Source organism: Cupressus sempervirens, chromosome 5 (genome assembly GCF_028749045.1).
Source record: "Cupressus sempervirens isolate cs-2001-9-10 chromosome 5, ASM2874904v1, whole genome shotgun sequence".
In the NCBI taxonomy this organism is placed as follows: Eukaryota; Viridiplantae; Streptophyta; class Pinopsida; order Cupressales; family Cupressaceae; genus Cupressus; species Cupressus sempervirens.
Window position 1 is genome coordinate 439,403,960 of NC_143122.1, and position 24,463 is coordinate 439,428,422.

The 24,463-nt window shown below is 35.1% G+C and overlaps 1 protein-coding gene and 1 long non-coding RNA gene across 6 annotated transcripts in view; one reads left to right on the forward strand and one right to left on the reverse strand.

Annotated features, from left to right (window-relative positions):
* Positions 1-23,605, forward strand: part of LOC149556667 (putative LRR receptor-like serine/threonine-protein kinase At1g53440) — a 109,955-nt gene extending 86,350 nt beyond the window's left edge. For all 4 annotated transcript variants that reach the window (XM_089831086.1, XM_089831088.1, XM_089831085.1 and 1 more), the window contains 8 exons: positions 20,506-20,933; positions 21,120-21,315; positions 21,488-21,649; positions 21,750-21,862; positions 22,024-22,234; positions 22,357-22,594; positions 22,691-22,841; positions 22,929-23,605. In XM_089831086.1, coding sequence (XP_089687212.1) covers positions 20,506-20,933; positions 21,120-21,315; positions 21,488-21,649; positions 21,750-21,862; positions 22,024-22,234; positions 22,357-22,594; positions 22,691-22,841; positions 22,929-23,261 — 1,832 coding nt within the window. In that variant the 3' untranslated portion in view covers positions 23,262-23,605. The remainder of the gene's footprint in view (positions 1-20,505; positions 20,934-21,119; positions 21,316-21,487; positions 21,650-21,749; positions 21,863-22,023; positions 22,235-22,356; positions 22,595-22,690; positions 22,842-22,928) is intronic.
* Positions 5,117-22,812, reverse strand: LOC149556668 (uncharacterized). Of its 2 annotated transcripts, none has more exons than XR_016364742.1 (4): positions 22,678-22,812; positions 8,175-8,242; positions 7,609-7,942; positions 5,117-5,615 (listed from the first exon to the last, which is right to left on the reverse strand). It is a non-coding gene; the product is annotated as an uncharacterized LOC149556668 (long non-coding RNA). The 2 variants fall into 2 exon arrangements; XR_016364741.1 differs by having other exon boundaries at positions 8,170-8,242.
* Positions 23,606-24,463: the final 858 nt, after the last annotated feature.

Genomic DNA, 24,463 nt, shown 5'->3' on the forward strand with positions numbered 1-24,463 from the left:
ATTTTATCAGAGAAATATATGTGTTTACATTATCTTTCATTACTTGCTTCATAAATTATCAATTGGCATAGTATGTTAGGACAATTGGAGTAGCAGTCCCAACATTCCCTTTTATAGCAAAAAAGGGGACATTATTAATGGTGCAAAGCCATTGTTCCTATCACCTTGTAAATTGAATGAGCGAAAAGGAACTCAAGACTTACTGTAGAAGGAAAACAGTACAAAATTCAGGAGATAAACAAATGGGCAAGGAAGAAGAAATAAGCAAAAAGATGGATAAATAATTAGCTAAGCACAGGTAAACTCAAAAAAAGCTAGCCCAATTAATTGATGTCTTGAAACATATAGTGTTGAACAGGGACCTTGAAAACAACGGATAAAACATGCATTCACAAAATGAGAGCCCATAAAGAAAATCTATGTGTCTTAAGTCAAGACCAGGAATGCCCAAATTTTCCCAATCTGAGCTTTCTGAAAGGATTGAACCTTCGTTCATACAATTAGATAGATGGTGATTTACAAATTGAAATGTCATTAAGAGAATATCTAGAATTAAGAAAGAAATATTTACCACAATAGCAAAATAAAGAAGGATATTCAGAATTGAAAAGAAGGTTGAAAGTTTGTGCTTTGATGGGTCAACAAAAACAATGGTGAGAGCATGGTTACAAAAACTTGACACCTACTTCCAATTGAATCCCATGACGAAAGAAGAGGCTATTAAGTATGGAACACTTCACTGGGATGAGATAGTCCATGCATGGTGTGGGACATTCAATTATTGAATGTTACATGAAATTTGCTGAGAGACTAATAGAGATCTTATACAGCAAATTAGGAGTTTTCTTTTTTTATGTTTTCGAGTTTTGCTGTGTTTTTTTGGTATTTTTCCAATACTAAAGCAGTTGAATGCTCAAACAACAATGCAAACTAAGAGTGCTGCAAATACTTTAATCACCCAAGAAGTGTTTATCAAAAAAATAATGCTAGAATGGAAATGGCAACAGATTTAACTCTTTTGTCAGATCTGAAATGAATGGCCTGTATAATAAAGTTCGTACCAGGACAGGAATAATCAGTTGACAAAATCTGAAGTAATTACAAGCAGAAAATTTATTCCAGACATCACAGATAGGTTCCTCTAAGGTTGACATTAACTTCTGGATAGACCTAGCTGCCTCTAGGAAGCCATACGATATCTATATCCCACCAATCTGCTTCTATTTGGCTGAGAACTGTGCGGCAGGTCCGAAAGTGAAGCCTTTTTCATCAATTTTCTGCTGTTGAACCACACAGGGAAATCTGTGAGCTCACAAGCAGCAACCTTCTCAGCTTAGTTTTCCAAATCTAAATTTCTCAATCACAATTTTCTATACCAGCCGGCCGCTTAAACAAGAATGCACTGCCACTGCTATTGTCCAGAATCCTTCACCTATGATGAATTGAACCACTGCTGGGTGAGTTGGGGGCTACACCCCACTCACAAGACCCAACAATTAGCACTCTTGGAACTCTATGCTGCTGCAAACACCGTCCACAGAGGTCCGAATCATTTCCACTATAAAAAATCAATCCTCCATATGAAGTCTGATGCAAAGCAAGGCTTAAATAATTTTATATCACCTATTGTTTCAAAACACCCTACAACTAATGCCTAGGTAAGAAGGGGAGGCGTTACTTTATTTTTATGACTTCTTACTTTGTAACTTGATTTTAATACACTTATTACTATTTTTATTAAAACAATAACATAGAAAATATTATATAATTTCCTTATTTGTAAATAAAATAAGATTCAAAGCTCGAAATGGATCCCCAAAACCTCTACAATACTCCGTGAACCTCCTAGTGAGTCCCTTAACCATCATGTTGGCCTATCGGAACTCGGGTGATAGGCCAACCTCCTGATATCTGGTAAATGGTCTATTAGGGGGACATCACATTACCCCTAAGCAAAAAATATTATAAAATGTTTTGACCAAAATATTATTATCAAAATAAGGGTCTAAAACCCTATATCCAAGCTTAAACCAGTAACACAACCTGTATGATAGTGGCAGAAATCAAATGTGTAAACATTATTATGAAATTATGAACAAATAGACAAACATGTGATACTAAATACCCATGTAGATACTCAGATTGTACATAACTGGATTCCGACTCCTATCTCTTACTAAGGTTTCCTAAGTTAGGGAATTTGTGACAAGGAAAGGCAAAGTAGTTTCGATCACTTGACGGGTATTTCCAACACTAGGGTTAAGCCATGAGGGAAGCCTCTTGTAGATTGTTTAACATGCCCTTGGCACAATAAGCCTTCCATCTTATAATATTGTTTGTAAGAAAGAGAAAGGATTGATGCAATCTATGAGAAGAGATCATTCAAATATCAAATGTAGGTTATATTTATGTTCAATAAATTGTTAATTGTAGAGGGATTAAAAGACTCACTAAAGGAACTAGTAAGCACCCTTAAATCATCCTCTTTGGAGGATGCTTTTGAAATAGAATTGAAGATTGGAAGTCGGATAGTAATCAACGTTGTAGATAAGCTACAATGATAGTAAGAGATTTCTTACATCTGATCACTAAGGTATGTGAAATCTCATTCAATATTTCTATGATCACCTTGGATTAAGGTGTATATTTACAAGCAAATAATGAATGACCAATGAATATTTATATATGTATCTATGCATGTGTGTGTCTATTTCTAGTGATAGAAATCAAATGTATAAACATTGTGATGAAATTATGAAAAATAGACATATACATAATACTAGATACCCAAGCATATACTTAGGTTATAGATAGCAAGAATCCGACTCCTACTCTTACTAAGGTTTTCTAAGTTAGGGAGTTTGTCGAAGAGAAAGGCAACGTAATTGTGGTCAATTGATAGGTAGTCCCAACACTAGGGTTAACCCTTAAGGGAACCCGCTTGTAGACTAATTCATATACCCTTAGTATAGTAAGTCTTCCACCTTATGGTGTTGTTAGAAAGAAAGAGAAGGAATTTGTACAAGTTATAAGAAGAGATCATTTAGCTATCAAATCTAAATTATATCTATGTTCAATAAATTCTTAGTTGTTGGTTTGCACTTCTTTACATCTACGAATAAGTGATGGCTAACATGGAACAATATGCAAATATACTTGGTTAAATAGAAAGATCTCGACCTCAATATTCCTTAACATGTACTAATTTAAAGATTCTAGGTGAAGTGATAGGAAGGGGTGATTGTAATTGCTATCAGAGTATAATTCTACCATTTTGTGAAAATATAGTTCATACAAAACTATTAATGAACAAGGGGAAGTGCTACCATGGAAAAGCAATTAACTAATTAACTTAGAAATATCATTGAACAAACACATGAAGCGTTAGAAAGACAAATAGAAGAGTCCAATCATGCACTTCTCCAGGCATTGCAAAACATGAGGAACTAAATAAACAATCTCAAGAACAATACTTTCAATAGGAGAGACATAAGCTCGAACCATTCATAAAATAATGGGGATTCAACATATAGTGTATCCAAACTTCCTTTTTGACCTAGAGAGGATACCCCAATGGAGGGAGGAGTGGATCAAACAAGTAATGATGCTATTGAGAATGTTGGAGCTTATGCAACCCTTGAACCAGGAATTAGAAAATTAGTAACATTTATAGGATTTTGTGAAGCGAATAGACATGAGACTCCTAGAAGGGATAGACGACCTTAAAATCAAAGTAAATAAAGTAATACTCCCAAACTTTGACGGATCAAGAAAAACAAAAGCTTATTTTGGCTGCAAAAATTGAATACTTATTTCACTCTTAGCCCTATGACTAAAGGAGACACCATTTAATTTGCAATTCTTCATTTAGAGGGAGTGGCACCTGAATGGTCGCACCATGGCCTTCACACTCAAGGACATTAGAGTGTCACCTCTTACGAAGGCTTCTCATAAAGACTTATTATAGGTTTGGTAAAGACGCCCCAAAGAGAATTTTAAGAAATTGACTCAAATAAAACTAGTAGAAGATTATGTAGTGAAATTTTGAAAAAAATTCAGCTCAATTTACTTGAGTGGATAATGATGATAATGATAGCCTCATTTATCTATTTGTAAAGGACTCACTAAAGGGACCAATAAGCACCCTTAAACTATACTCTTTGGAGGATGCTTTTGAAATAGCATTGAAGTTCAGAAGTCAAATAGTAATCAACATTGTAGATAAGACGACGACAGTAAAACATTTCTTGAATTCAATGCAATAACCCTATATTTACATATAATGACACCTTTTTAATAAATGATATTTATCAAATATTACAAATAAGTATATAGACATTGTTGATAATAATATCAATAAATATGTTTTACAAATAATCATAACGATATGGAATGTAAGACGAATGTCATAAAAGATATTGATTACTAGCATTGAATATCAAAATAGTCTTAATCCACAATATTCATGAAGATATTAACTAATAAGAGATGATATCCAATGTTGACTTAGTACTAAATGATGTAACCAATATAAATAATAATAATCAACATATTTACATCTTACTTATAAGCATACTTAAACAATATATAACACTACAAAGTACTAAATGACTTTAATAATAAGTAAATTATAATTCAAGAAATAATGAACCAATTAGAAGGATATTAGATTATTAATAAGTTAATAAAGAGAAAATATAATCAGATCATATCATTATTATGGATAAGGAGATGCAACTGTTCAATAGAACAAGTCTGCAAAGTATAAATTCTAACATCGATACACATTGGAGGGAGGGAGCAAAAGGGAAAATAAGAAGAAAATCGAACAAGGATATAGAACAATATAAGTAGAATCGATCCCATTCGAAGGTGACAGTACCAATATCGCTAAAGGATAATGAGAGCAGTCAATTGAAAAAAAAGAGGGCATTGAAGACAACAAAGATAGTCAAACATAGACATGACAATAAGGAAACACAGTGAAAAAAATAACTTAATGCAGAACTATGAAACCCAAAGACCACAAGTTGTAAGAACCATGTCCTAATCAAAGATGCCACATCACATAAGAACGAAAAATGCGGAAAATAAAACCAATCACAACCAACGTTGAAAAGTCAAATTTCATTCGTTGTCCATTAACTAAATAAATGATACAATTAGTTTATCAACAAATTCAGCATAACACTAGGTTGCTGATTATATCACAAGAACATTACATCATATGAACTATGGTGCTGAAATACAATGTATATACATCACATGCCCATCATATTCATGAACAATAGTACATTCCCAACTGATAAGTTCACATTATCCGATAATCAAGATTACATCAATTAAATGTTACCAAACTCATCATCAAGATGAGGGATCAAGACCATGGAAAAAGGTTATGAAACTTGATAGGTGTCCTCTTGTGTATCCGGTCTCCAAAGCCATTGGACGTCATCCATCTACTATCTGAGATAGGAGTGTGGCCCAAACACTTTTACCTCGCCAACCATGGAGTGTTTACTCCACCGAGATTCTTCTCGACATGAAAAATTCCCCAACCCTGGCACAAGAAGCTTAGCTTCTCGGAACAAGATGGATCAGATGGATCCAACATACTACATGCATCCATGTACCCAACAGCCTAATCACGGAATGTGGCAGGGAAAAAAAAAGAACACTACACATTCTACTCATATGTAGTGAAAGAAAAACTATAACATATCTACCCACATGTACATTTCTTTTAAGTAAAGCATATCTACACATATGCAAGATAAATTGAGCATAGTCACACACATATGCTACATGTCAGAAAACAGCATACCTAAATGCAATATAAAAATGGCTTAGCCAAGCACAACATTCATCAGCATCACTGAAAAGGAGAGACAAAACGTAATGAATCCTACTTTTCATAATCTAACATGTTGAGAGAAGCACAACATAATGCATCCATCCCCACCCTCCCTATTGCCACATTTCACCCTTCCATAAGGAATTTAAAACACCTATACACGGACTTACAGCGAGAATATAGATTTAACTTAGACCGTAATGATTCCTTTTCATTATTTTACTCATAGCCCCACTTATCAGTTTCATCCCTTACTGAGAGAAGTTATGATAGAGTTCTAGCCTAGTACTCTTAATACTTTATACTTTTACATCAACAGCCGAAGTAGCCATTCCTTTCCTCTATGGTAAAGTCAAACGCCATGATCACGGGATTGAAATTAATATTGCTACAACCATATTGCAGTAATTCATTATTTACTCAAATTGCTGGAAATGAACAGAGCAGCACATTTAACATTATGAATGCTTGAACAAGAAAGCAATAGATCAACGGAACAACCTACAGCAAGTATGTTGATACACCATGAATGCTGTAATGATAGCAGCAGTACAGTAAACATCATGATTGCTAGATATGAAAATAATATCTAAAACAATCTTCAACAGTATACTTAAAAAATGAATGCTGGTTATGAAAGTATCATCAAACAATCTACAACAGTAAACTTAATCACCATGTATGCTGGTGTATCAAACCATCTACGGCGGTGTCTTAAACAATGAATGCTAGATTATCAAACAATCTACAGCAGTAACTTAAACAATGAATGCTGGATTATCAAACAATCTACAGCAGTAACTTAAACAATGAATGCTAGATATGAAAGTATCATCAAACAATCTACAGCAGTAAACTCAATCACCATGTATGCTGGGGTATCATACTGCTGTACAGCAGTATCTTAAACAATGAATGCTAGATATGAAAGTATCATCAAACAATCTACAGCAGTAAACTTAATCACCATGTATGCTTGGGTATCAAACCATCTACTGGGGCAACTTAAACAATGTTTCTAACTTAGTGTTCCAAGCTTGTGTAATACCTAGTATCTAAGTCTTTTTCAAATTATCTTTCTTAGTCTAGTGTTTCAGCTGAAAGGAATTCGCACTGCCGGCTATCTCAGAGATGATAGAAATTGTGGTCCTTACTCAGTCATCGTTACCGAAAGAAAGTAGCACAAGTTCACAGAAAGAAACAAAAAAAAAGATAAATGTTAAAAGTTGAGACCAAAGGAAGGTAGCCTAAGTTGTCTGGTCCAAAGCTGTTGCAGTGACCCGGTGGAATTTCTTTAATAATAGTTTAATCATAGTTAAGAAGAGATGTCATTACTCAAGCATGGTAAGTGATTTGGATTCCTACAATAACACAGCAATGCAACCAAACCCCTCCCTCAGGAAAAGATCTTGCTGTGTTAACTGTTTAGGTGTATCGCCGCATCAGATGTCTTGGTGTGGTGATTTTCATTGCCTATTTGTTTGAAATGGCACCTTCCATGTGCACCCAATCTAGTTAGGTTTAGAACAATGGCTAGGTTCTTAAAACAAAACAAAGACCTCTCACCCATCAAGAATTTTAATCATTCATGTGGACTTCTTAAAAAAGAAAATACTTGTCCTACTACCATTTTTCATGGAAGAACATCAATTTTAGAAAGATATGATTTATCCTACTAATGTGAACAGCAAAGAATACTATAATGAAAGCTATAACAGACCGTTCAATGCACCAAGCCATGAATGGAAAAGAACCTGAAAGTTTCTTGCTGCCAAATCTGGACCTCTGGTTTTCCCCTTTCTTTCCAATTCTGAATTCCCAACAGGAAGCCGTTAACTTTCAAGTGCCCTCTTTTTCCCCAAGCTCAGAGACACCATGTGTTTTTGTTTCCTAGTTCAACTATTAGCTCTTAACATTATTCAAGCCTTGGCAAAATTTGACGTTAAACCAATTCTCCTCCAGCTCCTTCCCAAGCCGTCGTCCAAAATGAAATTCACGAGCCCTTCTTTGCCTCCTTAATTTCCAAAATTCACAACTGACGTAAGATGCACAGTTTCACTTCCCCCAATCTCTCTAACTAAGGAAAAACTGTGAAATAAAACATAACAAAAGCCTAATTAATGATAAATGTTTTCCAAACACGATGGTGACTTCTAATAAATAAATTGATCAACATCTACATATTACTCTTATCACATTTCCTATCCAAGAAGAAAAGAATTTAAAAGTGATTTCTAATTATGTACATAACCCAACATGAATATCACAATTAGTGAATTAACACATATTTAATAAGTGATGTGTAAGAGGGCTACACAACATGATCCGTCCATCCCCTTCCGCAAGGCTAACCCCCTCTACCTCAACCACACACTCGTTCTGTCAATCCTGCAACCACCCAGACACTCGCAACGAGCAATGAGTCAGTGATCGAAACAATATGTTCAGACATAAGACATTAAATAAACTTATGAATGACATATAATGAAATCATATAAGGAATGTAATGCATCTCATAACATATATTCATCTATGCACCAATTTAATCATTAATCCCATTTGCATAAATGAAATTAAGTTCAAAACTTTGGAAATTAGCTTAAATATTCTTTAATTGTTGTCAAACAAAAAGATTGACTGGTCTAACTCTGACTCGATCGCCACATAAGCATCTAAATAAGCATGTCGACAAACAAGACGTGACACGAGCCCTTAGACATATGTAGTCATATGAGGATCGTACCAATAAATTACAAAGGAAGTGCCAAGACAAATGTAATTGAGAATAATTCAAATTTATAAATAACAGTGATCAAAGGTTCAATATTGCAGACCAATAACAAGTAAACCAAGATAAGAATACAATAGCAATAAATAAATGATATTACCAGGGCATGAAGAAGATGGTTGACGATAAAAAAAAATATCTACTTCCATTAAATGATAAGGAGACGTCCATGATAGAGCAGAAGCCAATAAAAGTAAAATAATAAACAAGCGTTGAGATAACATATAGCAAGGGATAACGAAGGCAGTGGAAGGACAAATAACAAAGCAAGTAAGACTTTTAAACAAGAAGGACAAAGATAGTTGCCACGTCAGCAACATCAGATCCATAGGCAGACCAAAAGAGGCAAAAAACAATATTAAAGAGATCATTGAGAAAACATAGAAGAAGAATATAATAAAGAGGCCACACAAAATATAGAACAATGCCGTGTCAGTGACAATTCAGAAATGAACTACACTTATTTATAAACAACAATCAGAGCTTTTTTAATAAGAGTCAAATGAACAAGAGAGCCAAGTTGCAGATCAATAATTAATAGGCAAGAATCATCATATATAATAAATAGACAAGGACCATCATAGATGAGATTTAAGAACAAACGGTGAAAGGAAGAATAAAACAGAAATAGTAACATATAAGAAATAAATATAGCAGAGCTATATTATAGAGATTTTTATTGCATAACCATTTTTTTTTTTGATCGGTAAGAGGCTGAAGCCAAGATTAATTATTATTATGTGTTGTTATTAATTATGATTATTTATTAAGTGGAAGTAGATTTGAACCCAAGACCTCCCATATGAGAGGCTCACAATTTTACCATTGTGTTGTAGGCTCTTGCCTATTGCATAACCATTTTCATAAAAGGAAGTAGAGGATAAAATAATACTTTGAGAAGAGTATACAATGCAGGGGAAAGATAGCTGGACATATACTTCATTCAACTTTTATGCATCAGAAATAAATGTGAATCAGAGATTAGAGGGCATCCTTGATTGGATGTCGGGGTTCCAAATTGGAACCTAGAGAGAGATTAGTAGAGAATCTCTGAGAGACAATATATATATTGTAGTGGTCAACCATATGCATATGTTAGAGACAAGAGACTTAGTTAGAGGTCTACCAAGTAGTGTTGAGAGCACAATCAAAGATCACAAGAGGCCTAAGGAAGGGCACTTTTCAAATGGTGATTGCCTAATCGAGAAGTGATTCTCATTAGAGGGTTAGGTGATTTGAGAAGAGTCCCTTTCGAAGGTTTAGGAAGGGTTAGTAAGGGTTAGTATTTAGATAGTTATTTAATGAATTCAATGTTTCAAACATGTTTGGATTTTAAATATATATTTGCTATATTGTACTAACGATTTATTGCAGGTTCCAACATTCCTTGCTTAACCTAGAAGTGGGGACATAATATTGGATCACTAAGGTATGTGGAATCTCATTTGTTATTAATTTTTTAGTGAGCACCTTGGATTAAGGTGTATATTTACAAGCAAATAGTGAATGACCGATGATTATATATGTATATGTATGTGTGTGTGCATGTGTGTGTGTGTTGATAGTGATAGAGTTTGTGGAGGAGAAAGGCGGAGTAATTGAAATCACTTGACATGTAGTTCCCAATATTGGGGTTAAGCCTTGAGTGCTTATAGATTCTTTCACGTGCCCTTGGCACAATAAGTCTTCCACCTTATGGTTCCATTAGCAAGAAAGAGAAGGGTTCGTGCAATTTGTAAGAAGAAATCATTCGAGTATCAAATCTAGGTTATATCTATGTTCAATAAATTGTTTGTTGGTAGTTTGGATTTCCTTACATCTATGAATAAATGATGGTTAACACGGAACAATAGGTGAATGTACTTGGTTAATAAGAAAGATCCCAACCTCAATATTTCCAACTTTACTAATTTACAGATTCTAGGTCAAGTGATAGGAAGGGCTCATTGTAATTGGTATCAAAATATAATCCTTCCATCCTATGAAAAATATAGGTCATGCAAACCTATCAACAAACAATGGGAAGTGCTGCCATGGCAAAACAATTGACTAATGAAAGTCATGCACTTCTCCAAGCAATGCAAAACACAAGGAACTCCATAAATAAGCTCAAGAACCATACTTTTAGTGTAACAGACATAAGCTCGAACCACTCAGAAAATAATGGGGAGTACCGAAACCTCCTTTTTCACCTAAAGAGGATACCCCAATGGAGGATACCAAAACATAATTGCCATTCCTTGTCACTTCATGATAGTAATGAAATGTTTCTTTTCATTGAAAAGCAAGTGTATATTGTGAAGTCATTGTTAAAGAAAATTAGTGAATTTGATAATAAAGATAGAGATAATCTGTTGCAATTGATCATTCAGGTTTATGACTTACTTCCCCAAATTGCTTGTTTCTTAAGCTTATGAAAAAATAAAAATTGTAGTGATGTTGTTGCATATCATATTGTAGCACTACATAGAAAAAAATGATAAAGTAATGAATAAATAATAATCTTGCATTCATAAGAACATCGTAGTTGTGAACATGCATGAGGTCATTGATGGTATACTATCTAATGTGAGTTAGTGTGTTCTCTAACGCTGCTAGGGTGAGGTATCCCTTAGCATTGTGTTGTGATGAATCCCTCTTGTGTGGCTGTTCTCAGTCATCGCATAATGTGTTTTTGTTGATGCCTTATTTTATTTGGTTGGTGGATCTTTCCACATGTGGTTTGGGCTAGCAACATTTTGGGTGTTTTCCTTGCTTGGACTAGTCATCAAAATTCTCTATCAATCTCTTTGTGGCAGTTGTCACATTTAACTTATTGTTGAAATGTACACTGTTGAGATTTACTATTGAATTTGACAATTCCCCCACTTGGGCTTTTCGTTTATTGCTGGTGACTATTCTGAATGTTTTTCTACTGTTGTCCAGTCTTGTGTTGTGAGACTATCATGTTCAATCCAAACCTTCGATAATATGTACAATGGAGAACATTGTGGAGAACATACTAGTGTGTTTGTTAAAAGATATAAAATTGTAATGAAAATGCATTATGGTTAAATGTTGATAAATGTTATGTCGTTTATGAAATAAAAAGGAAAGTGGATAAAAGTGTGTACTTGTTAAATGGTAAGTTATTCTTGATGCTTTGCTATGAAAATATTTTAGTCCAATTGCTCTTTGCTTCTTATATGATGGTTGAGTAATGTTTTTCTACTGCTGCCCAGTCTTGTGTTGTGAGACTATCATGTTCAATCCGAACCTTTGGTAGTATGTACAATGGAGAACATTGTGGAGAACATACTAGTGTGTTTGTTAAAAGAGATAAAATTGTAATGAAAATGCATTATGGTTAAATGTTGATAAATGTTATGTCGCTTATGAAAGAAAGAGGAAAGTGGATAAAAGTGTGTACTTGTTAAATGGTAAGTTATTCTTGATGCTTTGCTATGAAAATATTTTAGTCCAATTGCTCTTTACTTCTTATATGATGGTTGAGTAATGTTGGTTTTGATAAATGAGATTATATTGGTTCAGAATGTTTGAATTCCCTTTCATGTCATGTTATATGTTTTGTCAACATGCCTACTCTTTTGTTGTTTAGGACAATTCATCCATTGCATGCTTTGGCAATTAGGTATGTTGGCTTTCAGCCTTGTTGGATTCTTGTGTCTTAGATGGCCTTCAGTTCTTTGTGACATAGAACTTGCGTAGACCCTTTTGACACCTTGAGCAGAGTCATGCAGAGCTTGGATGGGTGTTGATTCTTATGGATCACTGCAAATGTATGGGCACTGCCTTTTTACAGCATGTGTTTTCCAAATGGCAGCGACCTCTTGTATTTGTATAAGGAATAAATGTGAGGAGACATGCCCCTTTGTGGGACATGTCTATATATAATTAATAGGTTTATCCTACTAAATCTACCAAATATCAACACTACATCTTAGCTAGGTAGGATAAACACAAAACAGATATTACACCACTGGTAATAGTAGGAATGACAAATATTAAGGATATCTTTGATCAGAACATATCCACCATTTTGATAGCACATTTGATATCAAGAGTATTGGTGTTCTAGAATATCAACACATGATATTTACCAATCACTCAAATGAGGTTTGATATCACATCTGTTATCATGAGTATTGCTCTCGGAGAATATAGACACATGATATTTACCAAGTACTCAAATAAGTTTTGATATCACATCTGATATCATGAGTATTGGTCTCTCAGAATATCGATATTCAATATTCACTAAGTACTCAAAAAGTTTTGATATAACATCTGATATCATGAGTATTGGTCTCCCAGAATATCAACATTCGATATTCACTAAGTACTCAAAAAGTTCTGATATCACAACTAATATCATGAGTATTGGTCTCCCAGAATATCAACAAATGATATTCACCAAATACTCTTTGAGTAATGGCCTTCCAGAATGTTGAGATGCAAGATGTTCACCAAGTACTACGAGTAATGGTCTTCTAAAGCATCAAGTCGCATGAAGTTCACCTAGTACTATGTGTAATGGCCCTCCAAAACATCAATTTGCATAACATTCACCATGAACTCAAAAAATGTTAATAAGGTATGTGCACATGCATTCTCATAATGCTTACCATATAAACATCTACCATGTGAAGTATAATCTATCATGATCTGCATAGACATCATAAGATATCCATCATAATAGAAAATTAAGTTAGTGTATGATCGTTACCTTTCAATAACTTCTACAAATACAAGAGACATCAATTGGAAGCCATCACTTCCTTATGTTGTACACAAGAGGTAGGCCCATTAAAATTATAGTCACTAGGCATATTCACGAATCACAGTCCTCTTGACTGCTACAATTTATTGATCACTGGAGAATCCATCTCAACAAGGTTTGCTCTCTCTGAATCAATATGACAGAGATCACCGAAGGTTGATTAAATCATATCCTCTACTACTCCTTTAGCAAAATGTTTCAAGACTCCCTTTGAACATCAATATTGTGAACTCCTATACCTTTGAAGAAGTGTCAAACTCCCTCTCATCCTCCTTTTCCTACAAGAACATCCTTGCAAGAAAGGATCAAGGCAAATAGCTCTTATAGTACATTTTGAAATACAAAAATAAGAGAAAGACTGATATATTACTCAAGAATAATAAACAATTCTGCATAAAAGATCATACCAATATAGTATAGATAGATGTTTAATTTAAATATATACTTTAAACACATATCCATTTATTTCGCCTTATATATATTTAAATTTACATCTTGTCATATATATAATGACACTTTATATTTATATAAGAAAATCTCCAACCATATATATATATATATATATATATATATATATATAATGTAATAAAAGAATTATCAAACAAAGCAATAATAAATCTGATATATAGAAATTATAACATACCAACCTTGATTTTTACCTTGCTATATCTCTACATATTTCGATGGGATTCTTGAATTAAATCATCCCCCTTTAATTCACTGCCCCTTCTAATTCTTGTATTGCCAAAGGGATGGATTTATATTGAAAAAAAATCTTATACTTTTTGACTGGCAACGTTTCATAATCATCAGTTTCCACATAAGACTTTGCAGTTTATTGAATTATCTTATCATATGTTTCTCATATTATAATCCTTTTCCCGTGTGGGCCCGTGTACTACATTTATCAATCTGCTTTGTTATGGAATGGGTCCTTTGTCTTATTGTACTTGCCCGATGACTTGTGCCCGTCATGTGTTATTTGAATGCTTGCCTTATTATGGCAGTCCAAAATGAAAGTAATATAAAGAAAATATCAACTTTTTCCTTAAATAGCCCAAGTCTTCTACATATCTCAAGAGGAGACAACATCTAATGCTTTGGTGATGATTTAGTCAAGCATCGAAAAATCACATGACATGAGAGCATATCGTCATGTTTTAAAAAATTGATCAAATCCTCTAAATCCCGATGAATCAAAGATTGTGACGTGGAAGCCAAAATTAACGAAGCAAGTAGTAAATCCTAGTCACCACCTTGGCGGCTTGAAAGGTGGCCAAATTCAATCCTAGGCTGGCAGTTGATTGAACATCATATCGATAAGGTAAAGTAACTATGCCAAAGTGCATCGACATGCTTGAAAAACCACACATCTCCCTTACAAACCCAACAAACCCCCAAAAAAAGGGAGACATGGAGACCAATCAGCAGTATGAGCATGCTTAAATACCAAAAGGTGGTGATCTATCCGATGATCCTAGAATAATGAAGTATTTGCAAGCTCATCACACAAAAACGACATTTAATTATTGGGTTATTTCAAAGTCTTAAATAGCACCCCATAAGCTTGCATGGTGACCAAGCATCTCCAAACAACTAATGTTAGTCAATTCCTCAATGTCACCAAGGCAACATTTCATGCTTAGGTGCCACCGATCAGTTGAGAGAAATATAGAAAAACTCAGCACTTTCCTAATGTTTAACAAAGTCCTCAGCACCCCTACAATATATAATGTGATGATGTGGCTCGTCTACTCTACAAAAAAGACATTGCTCATCCAAATATCATTCATCAGCTCCTCTTTTCATATCTATTCTTACATTTGCAGTTGGCTCTGATATCATGTTGATTTTATGGATCATTGCAAATGTATTGGCACTGTCCTTTTACAGTATGTGTTTTCCAAATGGCAACGACCTTTTATATGAGGAATAACCCATGAGGAGACATGTCCCTTCACGGGACATGTCTATCCAAATTAATATAATAATAATCTTAATTTTATATATATATATGAATCATTATTATATTAATTAATGTCACAGATTTATCCTACTAAATCTACCAAACATCAACAATGGGAAAGTAAGAGAAGAGTTCCTTATAGCTCCTAATGGATTCCGATGGCTCTTGGTGGCTCCCAAAGTGAAGGTCATCATTGCTTAGTGCATTATCACATGACCTAATGATTAAAATGCTTTGATCTTTGATCATGGGTCTTATGACCATATGTTTTTCTGAAGCTTTTTCTTCTTTAGGGTAGATGTTGTCCTTGGATAGTTGGGTGTGACTTAGTTTACCTTTGAGTTTGATCCTAGTTGCAGGCCTTGATATTTGTGCATTGCCCTTGTGCTTGCCTCTCTTTAAGTGAGTAGGTTGGTGTGGATACACCAATAGTGTAGTAGTGTTGGGTGAGTGTTCAAAATGGTTGGTGGTATCATGAGTTTCCCCGACTCATCTTGAGCTGACTAAGTGCGAAAGATGAGAGAGGCTCCCTTCCAATCCCAACACTCTAAGTATAAGTTGTTCTTTCTTGGTTGACTTGAGGTTGGAGATCAAGTTTTAGTTGTAGGGTGAGAGTAGTATCCCTAGCGTGCAGCTAGAGGGGCAGGGTATCTCTGGACACATATTACCATCATGTGACTTTGAATGAAGTTAAATATTAGATTTTTTCCACTAATAGAATTCATTGCAACCTTGTTGAAAGTTGATGACTTGCCTAGTTGGGTTAAGTGACCCTAGTTTCCAATGATAGTTAAGCCTTTTGTACCGTAGAGACTAAGTTGCTCCTATTCTTGGTGGTAAGTTTTGTGTGTGTATCCCTTCATAATGAAGGATTGCATTGTGGAGCCTCGTTATGAGTGCTCTTGGATAAGATTACGCAACTTGTTATGGTGTACCTCTTCTTTTTCCCTAAGTTGGATGTAGTATCCCTCATAAGAGTGCAACTTGGGTAAGAGAATCTCCATCTTTCGAGATGTAAGGGTAAGTTAGTGAGATTTTGCTTCAATTTAAGAATGCTCATGTGTAGTATGGTAGTGTTCTTTCATAATTTTGGGATGTTTTTTCCCATCGATTCCAACTTGGTCGGAAGTGTGTGGTTTTTGGACCTTGTTTAGTGGTCCCATGGTAGGTGCATGCTGTAGCTTGGCACCTTATGATGACGTTGAGTGGTAAGTTCCTTGCCTTGTAGTGTAGAGTTCGTGGCTAGATGAGTCTTCATAGTGCACTAGAAGTCAATGTGATGCATCTTGCTCTTGTGGTTGACCATTTTCTATGGTTAACGATATTGTTTTTGATTTTTGGGGTGATTTGGTTCGACTTGTGGATAAGTCAATGAGGTTTTCTTGTGTTGACTAGACCTTGATTTTGCACTTGGTGTGCTTGGTTTCTATTCTTGGATCGCCAGCTTCTAGGAGTAGACCTAGTCTTTAGGGGGGGTGATGTAGTGTCTTTCTCATTTGAATTCTGTAAGTCATCCTAATGGATGCAGTATTGATGATCTCCCTTTTTGAGTGATCATGTAAGGACCCATGAGTGGTTTACACGCTTGGGGTGATTGGATTTATGTTATGGTATCATTAGGTTGTTTATGATTTCTGCCTGATTTATGAGATTATTATTTATTTGATGGTTTCACGAAGGTTGTGCCAGTGGTTACCTAGATTTATATGGTATCACGATGTGTTCAGTGAGTACCCTTGAGATGTGAACAACAGTTTCACTATGTATTATTTGGTCTTCTGCACTTGACTTAGCTCCTGCAACAATGTTGACTCATGATATTTTGACCATATTTGTATGATAGTTATCTACGATGTTATTTGGTATATTTCACATTAGAGGTTTATGATGTTGCTTCAGGATGACTGTTTGAGATTCATGTGATATTGTGCCTTTATGTTGTCTAGTAATTTGGTTATTATTTCAATTATTAAATGCTTAGAATTACTGAGATATGAGTTATCCATATCTGGATTCATGGACTATTGTGCTACGAATATTATCTTGTTCTTATAGTAGACTTATGCAATGATGAATGATTTTTATTTAGATGAAAGTAATCAGATACTTTATTATGTGATTGCATGTACTTGTTGCTTCGGCTATTATGGATTGTGCACCTACTCTTGATCTTGTTTTTTTACTCTATAGGATTTATATCCCAGATAGTGACACATGGAGTTAGTGACTGGCCTTTCATGTTGAGCCAATGTCGTCCCTGTACGGGCGATGTATCCTTATATTTGTTATTATTAACCCTCTGGTAATTGGTAAATCCGGATTCATAATGCATTATGTGATTAGACCTGTGAACGTGTTTGTGCATTTAGGGTTATGCAGTTGTCATGGAAATAATTAAGTTAGATGTTGATTTAATTGGTTTGGAAGTTTTTATTTATTTTATTTTTTTGCTAGCTAATTTGCTGCAATTGAATTCTGGATAGTTGGAATTGATTTACTTAATCTGGGAAAGGGGTCCATTAGTCTATTAAGTAATTTAATATTCTAATTTATAAGCCACTTAAATAAAAGTGCTTATATTGGGCAAAAGGTGAGTTTTATTCTCACTTCTCACTTTGTTATTAGATGGTTTTGGAGAAATTACTCCAAACCTTCTTTGGGTTGAATCAATGTTTTTTTCATTGTAGGAGTTCGGCTTGGCAAATTCTCGCGAGATCAGTCTTGTTGGATTCATATTAGGATTCTTCCGCTTTTCTGAAGAATTCAACCGATCCATTTATTTCTTCCCATTCTTGGTTTTTACTAAATGTGTGATGTATTGCTTTCTTGTTTGATTTTTTTCCTTTGTTTTAGTCCTCGTTTTAGATTGCTAAATGTTAGGGAGTAGACAACTAGTGTTCCTTTCCGTTTTTACACAATTCCATCACCCAGTTGGACAAGGGTGAGCATTTCTAATTTGTAAGAATTTAGCTATGTTCCCCAGGGACGCATCCCCACCAAAAAACCCAGCATTTCAGGGACGAGGACGTCCCCATCTCGAGGACTTCATTGGGGACTTGCATCCATCCCCAATTTTTTAACACACAAAAAAAAAAAAATGTCACTTTTGCCATCCCCGTTTTGTCGTTCTCCCCTATCCCCAAAATTGGCAAAAAAATTTGCTGTCCCACTGTCCCCTGTCGTCCCTGTCTCAGAAACTCAGGGGGAACATAGGAATTTAGAAATGCAACTTTTGGTGTTATGCTACCAGTTTTTGCATGTGTGCCTAGAAGTTGAATTTTATTTGATTTTCCATAGTTTGGGCATGTTTGTGAAATGGGTTTTCGATTACATAGAATTCTAAGATGTTGGATTTTTGAGTAATTTTGGCATTGCCTCATTTTTTGTGCCATCTAGTTTTCTTCTGTTGCTTGGTTTGGCTTGATTAGAGCTTGGATTCCATAGCCCTTGCTACGAGTCTAATCATGGAATTAGAATGGTTATAGGACATTCCGGTGTATTTTATTTCCTGATCCGAAGTTGTGTTTTCAAATTGTTTTTGTGGACTTGTGACTTTTGCCAAATTTCTCGGATTGTAAATCTGAGGTTGATTTGTGAATTTTATTGGACCCTTGGTCTTGTGAACATATTCTAGAGATTGGTTTTCAGTTTTATTGATTTTTTAGTACTTTAAATTTTGGGCATTTTACCCTTGCCTTGTTTTGCATGCCACCCATATTTTCTTGGTATTTTGGCAACATTTGTTTAGATTCTAGAAATGGATCATATTCCATGTTTCCTTTCATGATATGCTCTTATTTCATGGACATTGAGATTTGTGATTGGGATTCATGCCAAATCCATAATCCTAGATTTAGGCCGGTTGAGTGAGTTTCTAATGCTTGGTGATTTATTACATTATTGGGATTTGCACTGAATCCATTCTCCCAAATTTAGGTCGGTTAAGAAAGTTATCTTGTACTTGTATCATTTGTTGCATCGCTCATATCCAACCCTTGCATTGGTATTACTTGATTATATTCATGAAGATGGTTGTGCCCACACATGAGCAATTTAAGGGTATTCACGGAACGCATCGTGATACCATATAAATCTTGATAATCACTGGCACAACCTCAATGAAACGATCAAATACATCATAATCTCATAAATTAAGCAGAAGGCATAAATAGCCTACTGATACCATAACATAATTCCAATCACCCCAAGGTTGTAGACCACTCATGGGTCCCAGCATGATCACTCAGAAAGCAAGATCATCAGTGTTGCATCCATCGGAATGACTTGCAAAAATCGGATGGGAGAGGCACTACAATGTATGTGGGAGAACAGGTACTATGAACTTGCAATTTCCTGTGAGGATCGGACAGAATTCCAGAAGAAGCTACTGTCACAAATATCTAATTAATGAGGGACAGAAATTCTTAACAAAATATTTGGGGAATACTGTGTACAATAATTTAACAACATTTTGTTGCATAGTGAGTGGCAGAAAAAAATATCAGGATGGCAGTTAATTACATTTTATTTATGAGATAATGTCTCAGATGTTTTTTCCTTCTATCCTGAAACAAACTTTTACCTAAAGAAGTTAACTGCCATCCATAATTTGATAAACTTGACCAGAAACTGGTTTCAGTATGCCACTTTGCTATTCAAGTTGGGAAGCTTGATGTGAAATATGGACGGATGACCATAGTTTTCAAGATACTTGGAAGATGAGTGAGGAAAATCTGAGACTCAAGGCAAATGCCATATTAAGAAGTAAAAATTTCAAAATATAACTTTCAAATAATGCAACATAGGAGTTGTATTTTATAAGTTTGTCAGAGGATCAATAAGTGAAGTAAAACCTAACCAGAACTTGATGGTGGTAAAGAAAACTTCATATCTATTTAAAAATACATAAAGGTTGGACAGGGACAAATTATTTGCCTGTGTCAATAATGATGCATTTCTTTTGAAGCATATATTAATTTATAATTGAGCATTAGTACAATTCTGATGTAATCTTAACTGTCTAAACAATCAAAATTCTTAGCTTTTAGACATATTTTTTTATATTATTCTATTATGTATTAGATCTTCGACGTAATAGTGAATTCCTTTCTGAGCAGGTTATCCTTTGGCTATTAATTGTGGTGGACCAAAACTAAAAAATCGGGCCCAAAACCTTGTTTTTGAGGAGGATAATGATCAACAGTCTGCCTCACCATTTCATCTGAGCCCCAGTAAAAATTGGGAAGTCAGAAATATAGGATATTATCTTGAATATTTTACAGCTCAGCAGCAGATGAATACTCAATACATGGTCAAAAATAACATTACATTTAACTCTACAATTGATCCACATAATAACACCACAATCACCTCTGTCATTGATCCACAGCTGTATATGACAGCACACACTGCTCCCATATCTCTGAGGTATTATTGCCTGGGCCTTCAAAATGGACCATACAGTGTACAGCTCCACTTTGCAGAAATACAATTTGAAGATACCAAAAGCTCAAAAGGAGTAAGGATATTTGACATTTATATTCAGGTATACCAATTAGTCCTTAACAGTTTTTTTCAGTTTTACTTATCTGAATCAAGACTGCAACCAAAAATTTCTCTGAACCGAAATGACTAAATAAAGCATATGAGACTTGGGATATATCAAAACAGTCATCTTTTTTTTTTTGTCACTAACCAGTATGTTTTGTCAAATTGATTAAAACTTATACAGGGAATTGAAGCAACGAAAGATTTCAATATAAAGGAGGCTGCTGGAGGGAAAAATTTGGTGGTTGTTATGAACTACACTATAAATGTTACCAAAAACATCTTAGAGATTCATTTATTTTGGGCTGGTAAAGGGACGTGTTGTGAGCCAATAGAAGGAACCTATGGACCTTTGGTTTCAGCTATCATAGTTGCTCCTGGTGAGTTCATGTGACTATCATTTGTTGCCTTCAATTGTTTGGAGCAAGGAATGACTTGAATTTTAGTTATTTTGTAACCATGTACCATTATGCATAAATTATGGGAATATAAATGATCGATTCCTTGTGCCTACTTCAACTATCTTATTCCATTGAATTCTCTTTTGGACAGAATTCACACCACGTATTCCCCAGAATAAAAAATCGATTAAGCTAATAATAATCATTCTGGCAGTAACTGTGACTTTGGGCCTTTTGCTGGTATTGTCTATTATCTTTATAAAGAAGACAAAAAGTTGGGACAGCATATTTCACATTGTCATTAGAGACAAAGGTATGGGTGATTTTAAACTGATACTGTCATATTCTAATTTTGTTTCAAATGTATCGAATCACTCTCTGAAAACTTCCTCTTATGGTGGGAGAATTGCTAGAATTGAAGAAAATGAAGGGAAATTCTTTCAGCTTAAGGGTGATTAAAAGTGCAACAGAAAATTTTGATCCCAAAAATAAGATTGGAGAGGGTGGTTTTGGCGCAGTTTACAAGGTACATTCATGTACACCCTAACAGTTACCTGAGCTTATCATGTACAAACAATTACTATAGCAGGGATAAAAACATGCAAAATGGAGTTAACGCATTTCATACCAGGCAGTGAGGAAATACTTATTGCACAAGTGCTGTAACAGAAGACTTTTATTGGACAGGGTGCACTACCAGGTGGAACGAAAGTGGCAATAAAGCAGTTGTCATCCATGTCCAGACAAGGGAATCGCGAGTTTCTAAACGAAGTAACCACAATCTCTGCAGTGAAACATCCAAATCTTGTAACGCTTTATGGTTGTTGTGTAGAAGGGGATGAGCTGCTCCTGGTATACGAATACATTGAAAATGGCGATCTTGCTCAAGCTTTATTTGGTAAAGCCGTCCATTATCTTTAATGGGTTGCACTGTTAAGAAAAATAATTTCTTATTCGCTTTCGGAGCTGTGGCATAACAAATGACAGAGTTTGCTTCATGATTCTGATTCTAATACTCAGGTACTGATGAGGCTAGAGTTGAGCTAGATTGGGCTACTCGGTATAGAATTTGCCTAGGAATTTCCCGTGGGCTTGCATATCTTCACCAGGAGTCAGTCATCAAAATTGTGCATAGGGACATTAAACCTACAAACATTCTTCTTGATAAAAGCCTAAACCCCAAAATAGCAGATTTTGGGCTGGCCAGATTATTTGACGAGGAAGATACTCATGTCAACACAAGGATTGCTGGAACCATGTAAGTTGAGAAATAATTTAATTATTTTCATAATTCTTTCTACTGTAGAATATATTTTCTTGGTGCTAAAGTACATTTATTACCTCAAATCTCCAGTGGGTATCTGGCTCCTGAGTATGCTTTAAAAGGGCATCTCTCAGACAAGTCGGATGTTTATAGCTTTGGAGTAGTCGTGCTTGAAGTCATCAGTGGTAGAAAACACACGGACATCACCTTGGAAGAAGAAAGGGCTTATCTTCTTGAATGGGTAACCCTCGGTATTCAAATCATGTTTTTTCACAATACAATGCAGTATATTGTAATCTAATTAAAATAATAATCTGGCTTGGTGCAGTCTTGGCATTTATATGAGGAAAATAGGGTACTCGAATTGGTAGATGTGAACTTGATGCAATTGGGATTCAATGAAGAAGACGTGATAAAAATGATTCACATTGGCCTCTTGTGTACTCATGTTAATCCCAATTCAAGGCCTACTATGTCAGCAGTTGTTGAAATGATGGAAGGAAGTATGGCAACACCTGTTCCGCAGTCTGGGCCGGGATATCGTACTCAGTTACAAGCTTGGGGGCTGGATGCTGGCATTTTCCATGTTCAGGAACAATCCTCAACAACCGTCATAAGCCAAAGTAGCTCACTCACGGCACAATGGGAAGACATGTCTTAAGGGTTTAGGAGAAAAGCTTCGAAATTGCATGAGATATACCGTTTCTCCCAGTTCCAGACACAGTGCTCCCGTAAAATATAATATGTCAACTTAGAATGATCCCTACCCATGGTTGACAGGATTTTATGGTTGCTTAATATTCGGGGCTGTCACGTGCTTATACCATATATTGTGAATTAGCACTAGCTATATTTTCGTATTTTTATGTAAAATGGATGGCGAGATGCTAAATTTTAAAATATTCAACGTTCATAAATAATTTTAAAAATCAAAACAATTAATAATATAAGCAAACAAGAAATAAATTTATCAAAAATGTTTGTTATAAAATCAACTTTTGGTCATCAATATATTGTTGGGGTATGAAGTCTCACAATCACATTGATTGCTCAACTTCTCATGGCTCTTTCGTTGAAGGTTATATGTGAATGTATTAATTGACATGTGATCATGTACTGTAATGAGTTGTGTATGAGATATTCAATTAATAATAATTCACTATTGTTGGAGTGTGGACATAGGAGTTTTGTTGAACCACAATAAATATTGGGTTCACCTTTTTGGTTTACTATTTTGTTTTATTTATATACTTATTTAAAATTTACAATTGGTATTAGACCCAAGTTTGGCTTTAGCAGCGATGGAGGAAGAAGATGATAACATTAATTTTGTAATTAAAGAATTTCTTGAAAATTTAGATTCAGTTAAAGAGGAGGATGCTAAAGCAAGTGAGGATGAAGTTGTTGAGGCTAAGACCGAGGAGGAATATCAGGGAGAAAAAATTGTGAGGTTGAAGGAAGAGAATTTCCTACTCACACACCAACTCATTTGCATGAACCAAAAGTTGGAGGTTTTGTGACGCATAGTGAGTATTGAAAAGCTGACTCTGAGAAAAGAGTGGGAGTCTTGTGAACAAACTATGTTTCAAGAAGAGGTAAATGATGGGAAGGGCCATCTGAGTGAGAGTCTTTTGAACAAACTCTATTTCAGGAAGAGGAAAATGATGGGAAGGGTCAATAGATTTTGCTTGAGGACTCTTTCGTTGCAAAACAAAAATAGTTGTTAGAAAAGTTTCCCCTTGGTGAAAGGAAACCACGATGCCAAACAACTGAAGAAAACTAGAGTGTGTGGATTACAAAGCTCAAGGAGGCAAGAGAGAGCTCCAAGCTCAAGGTTGCACATGATCTAGAAGCCTTTGGCAT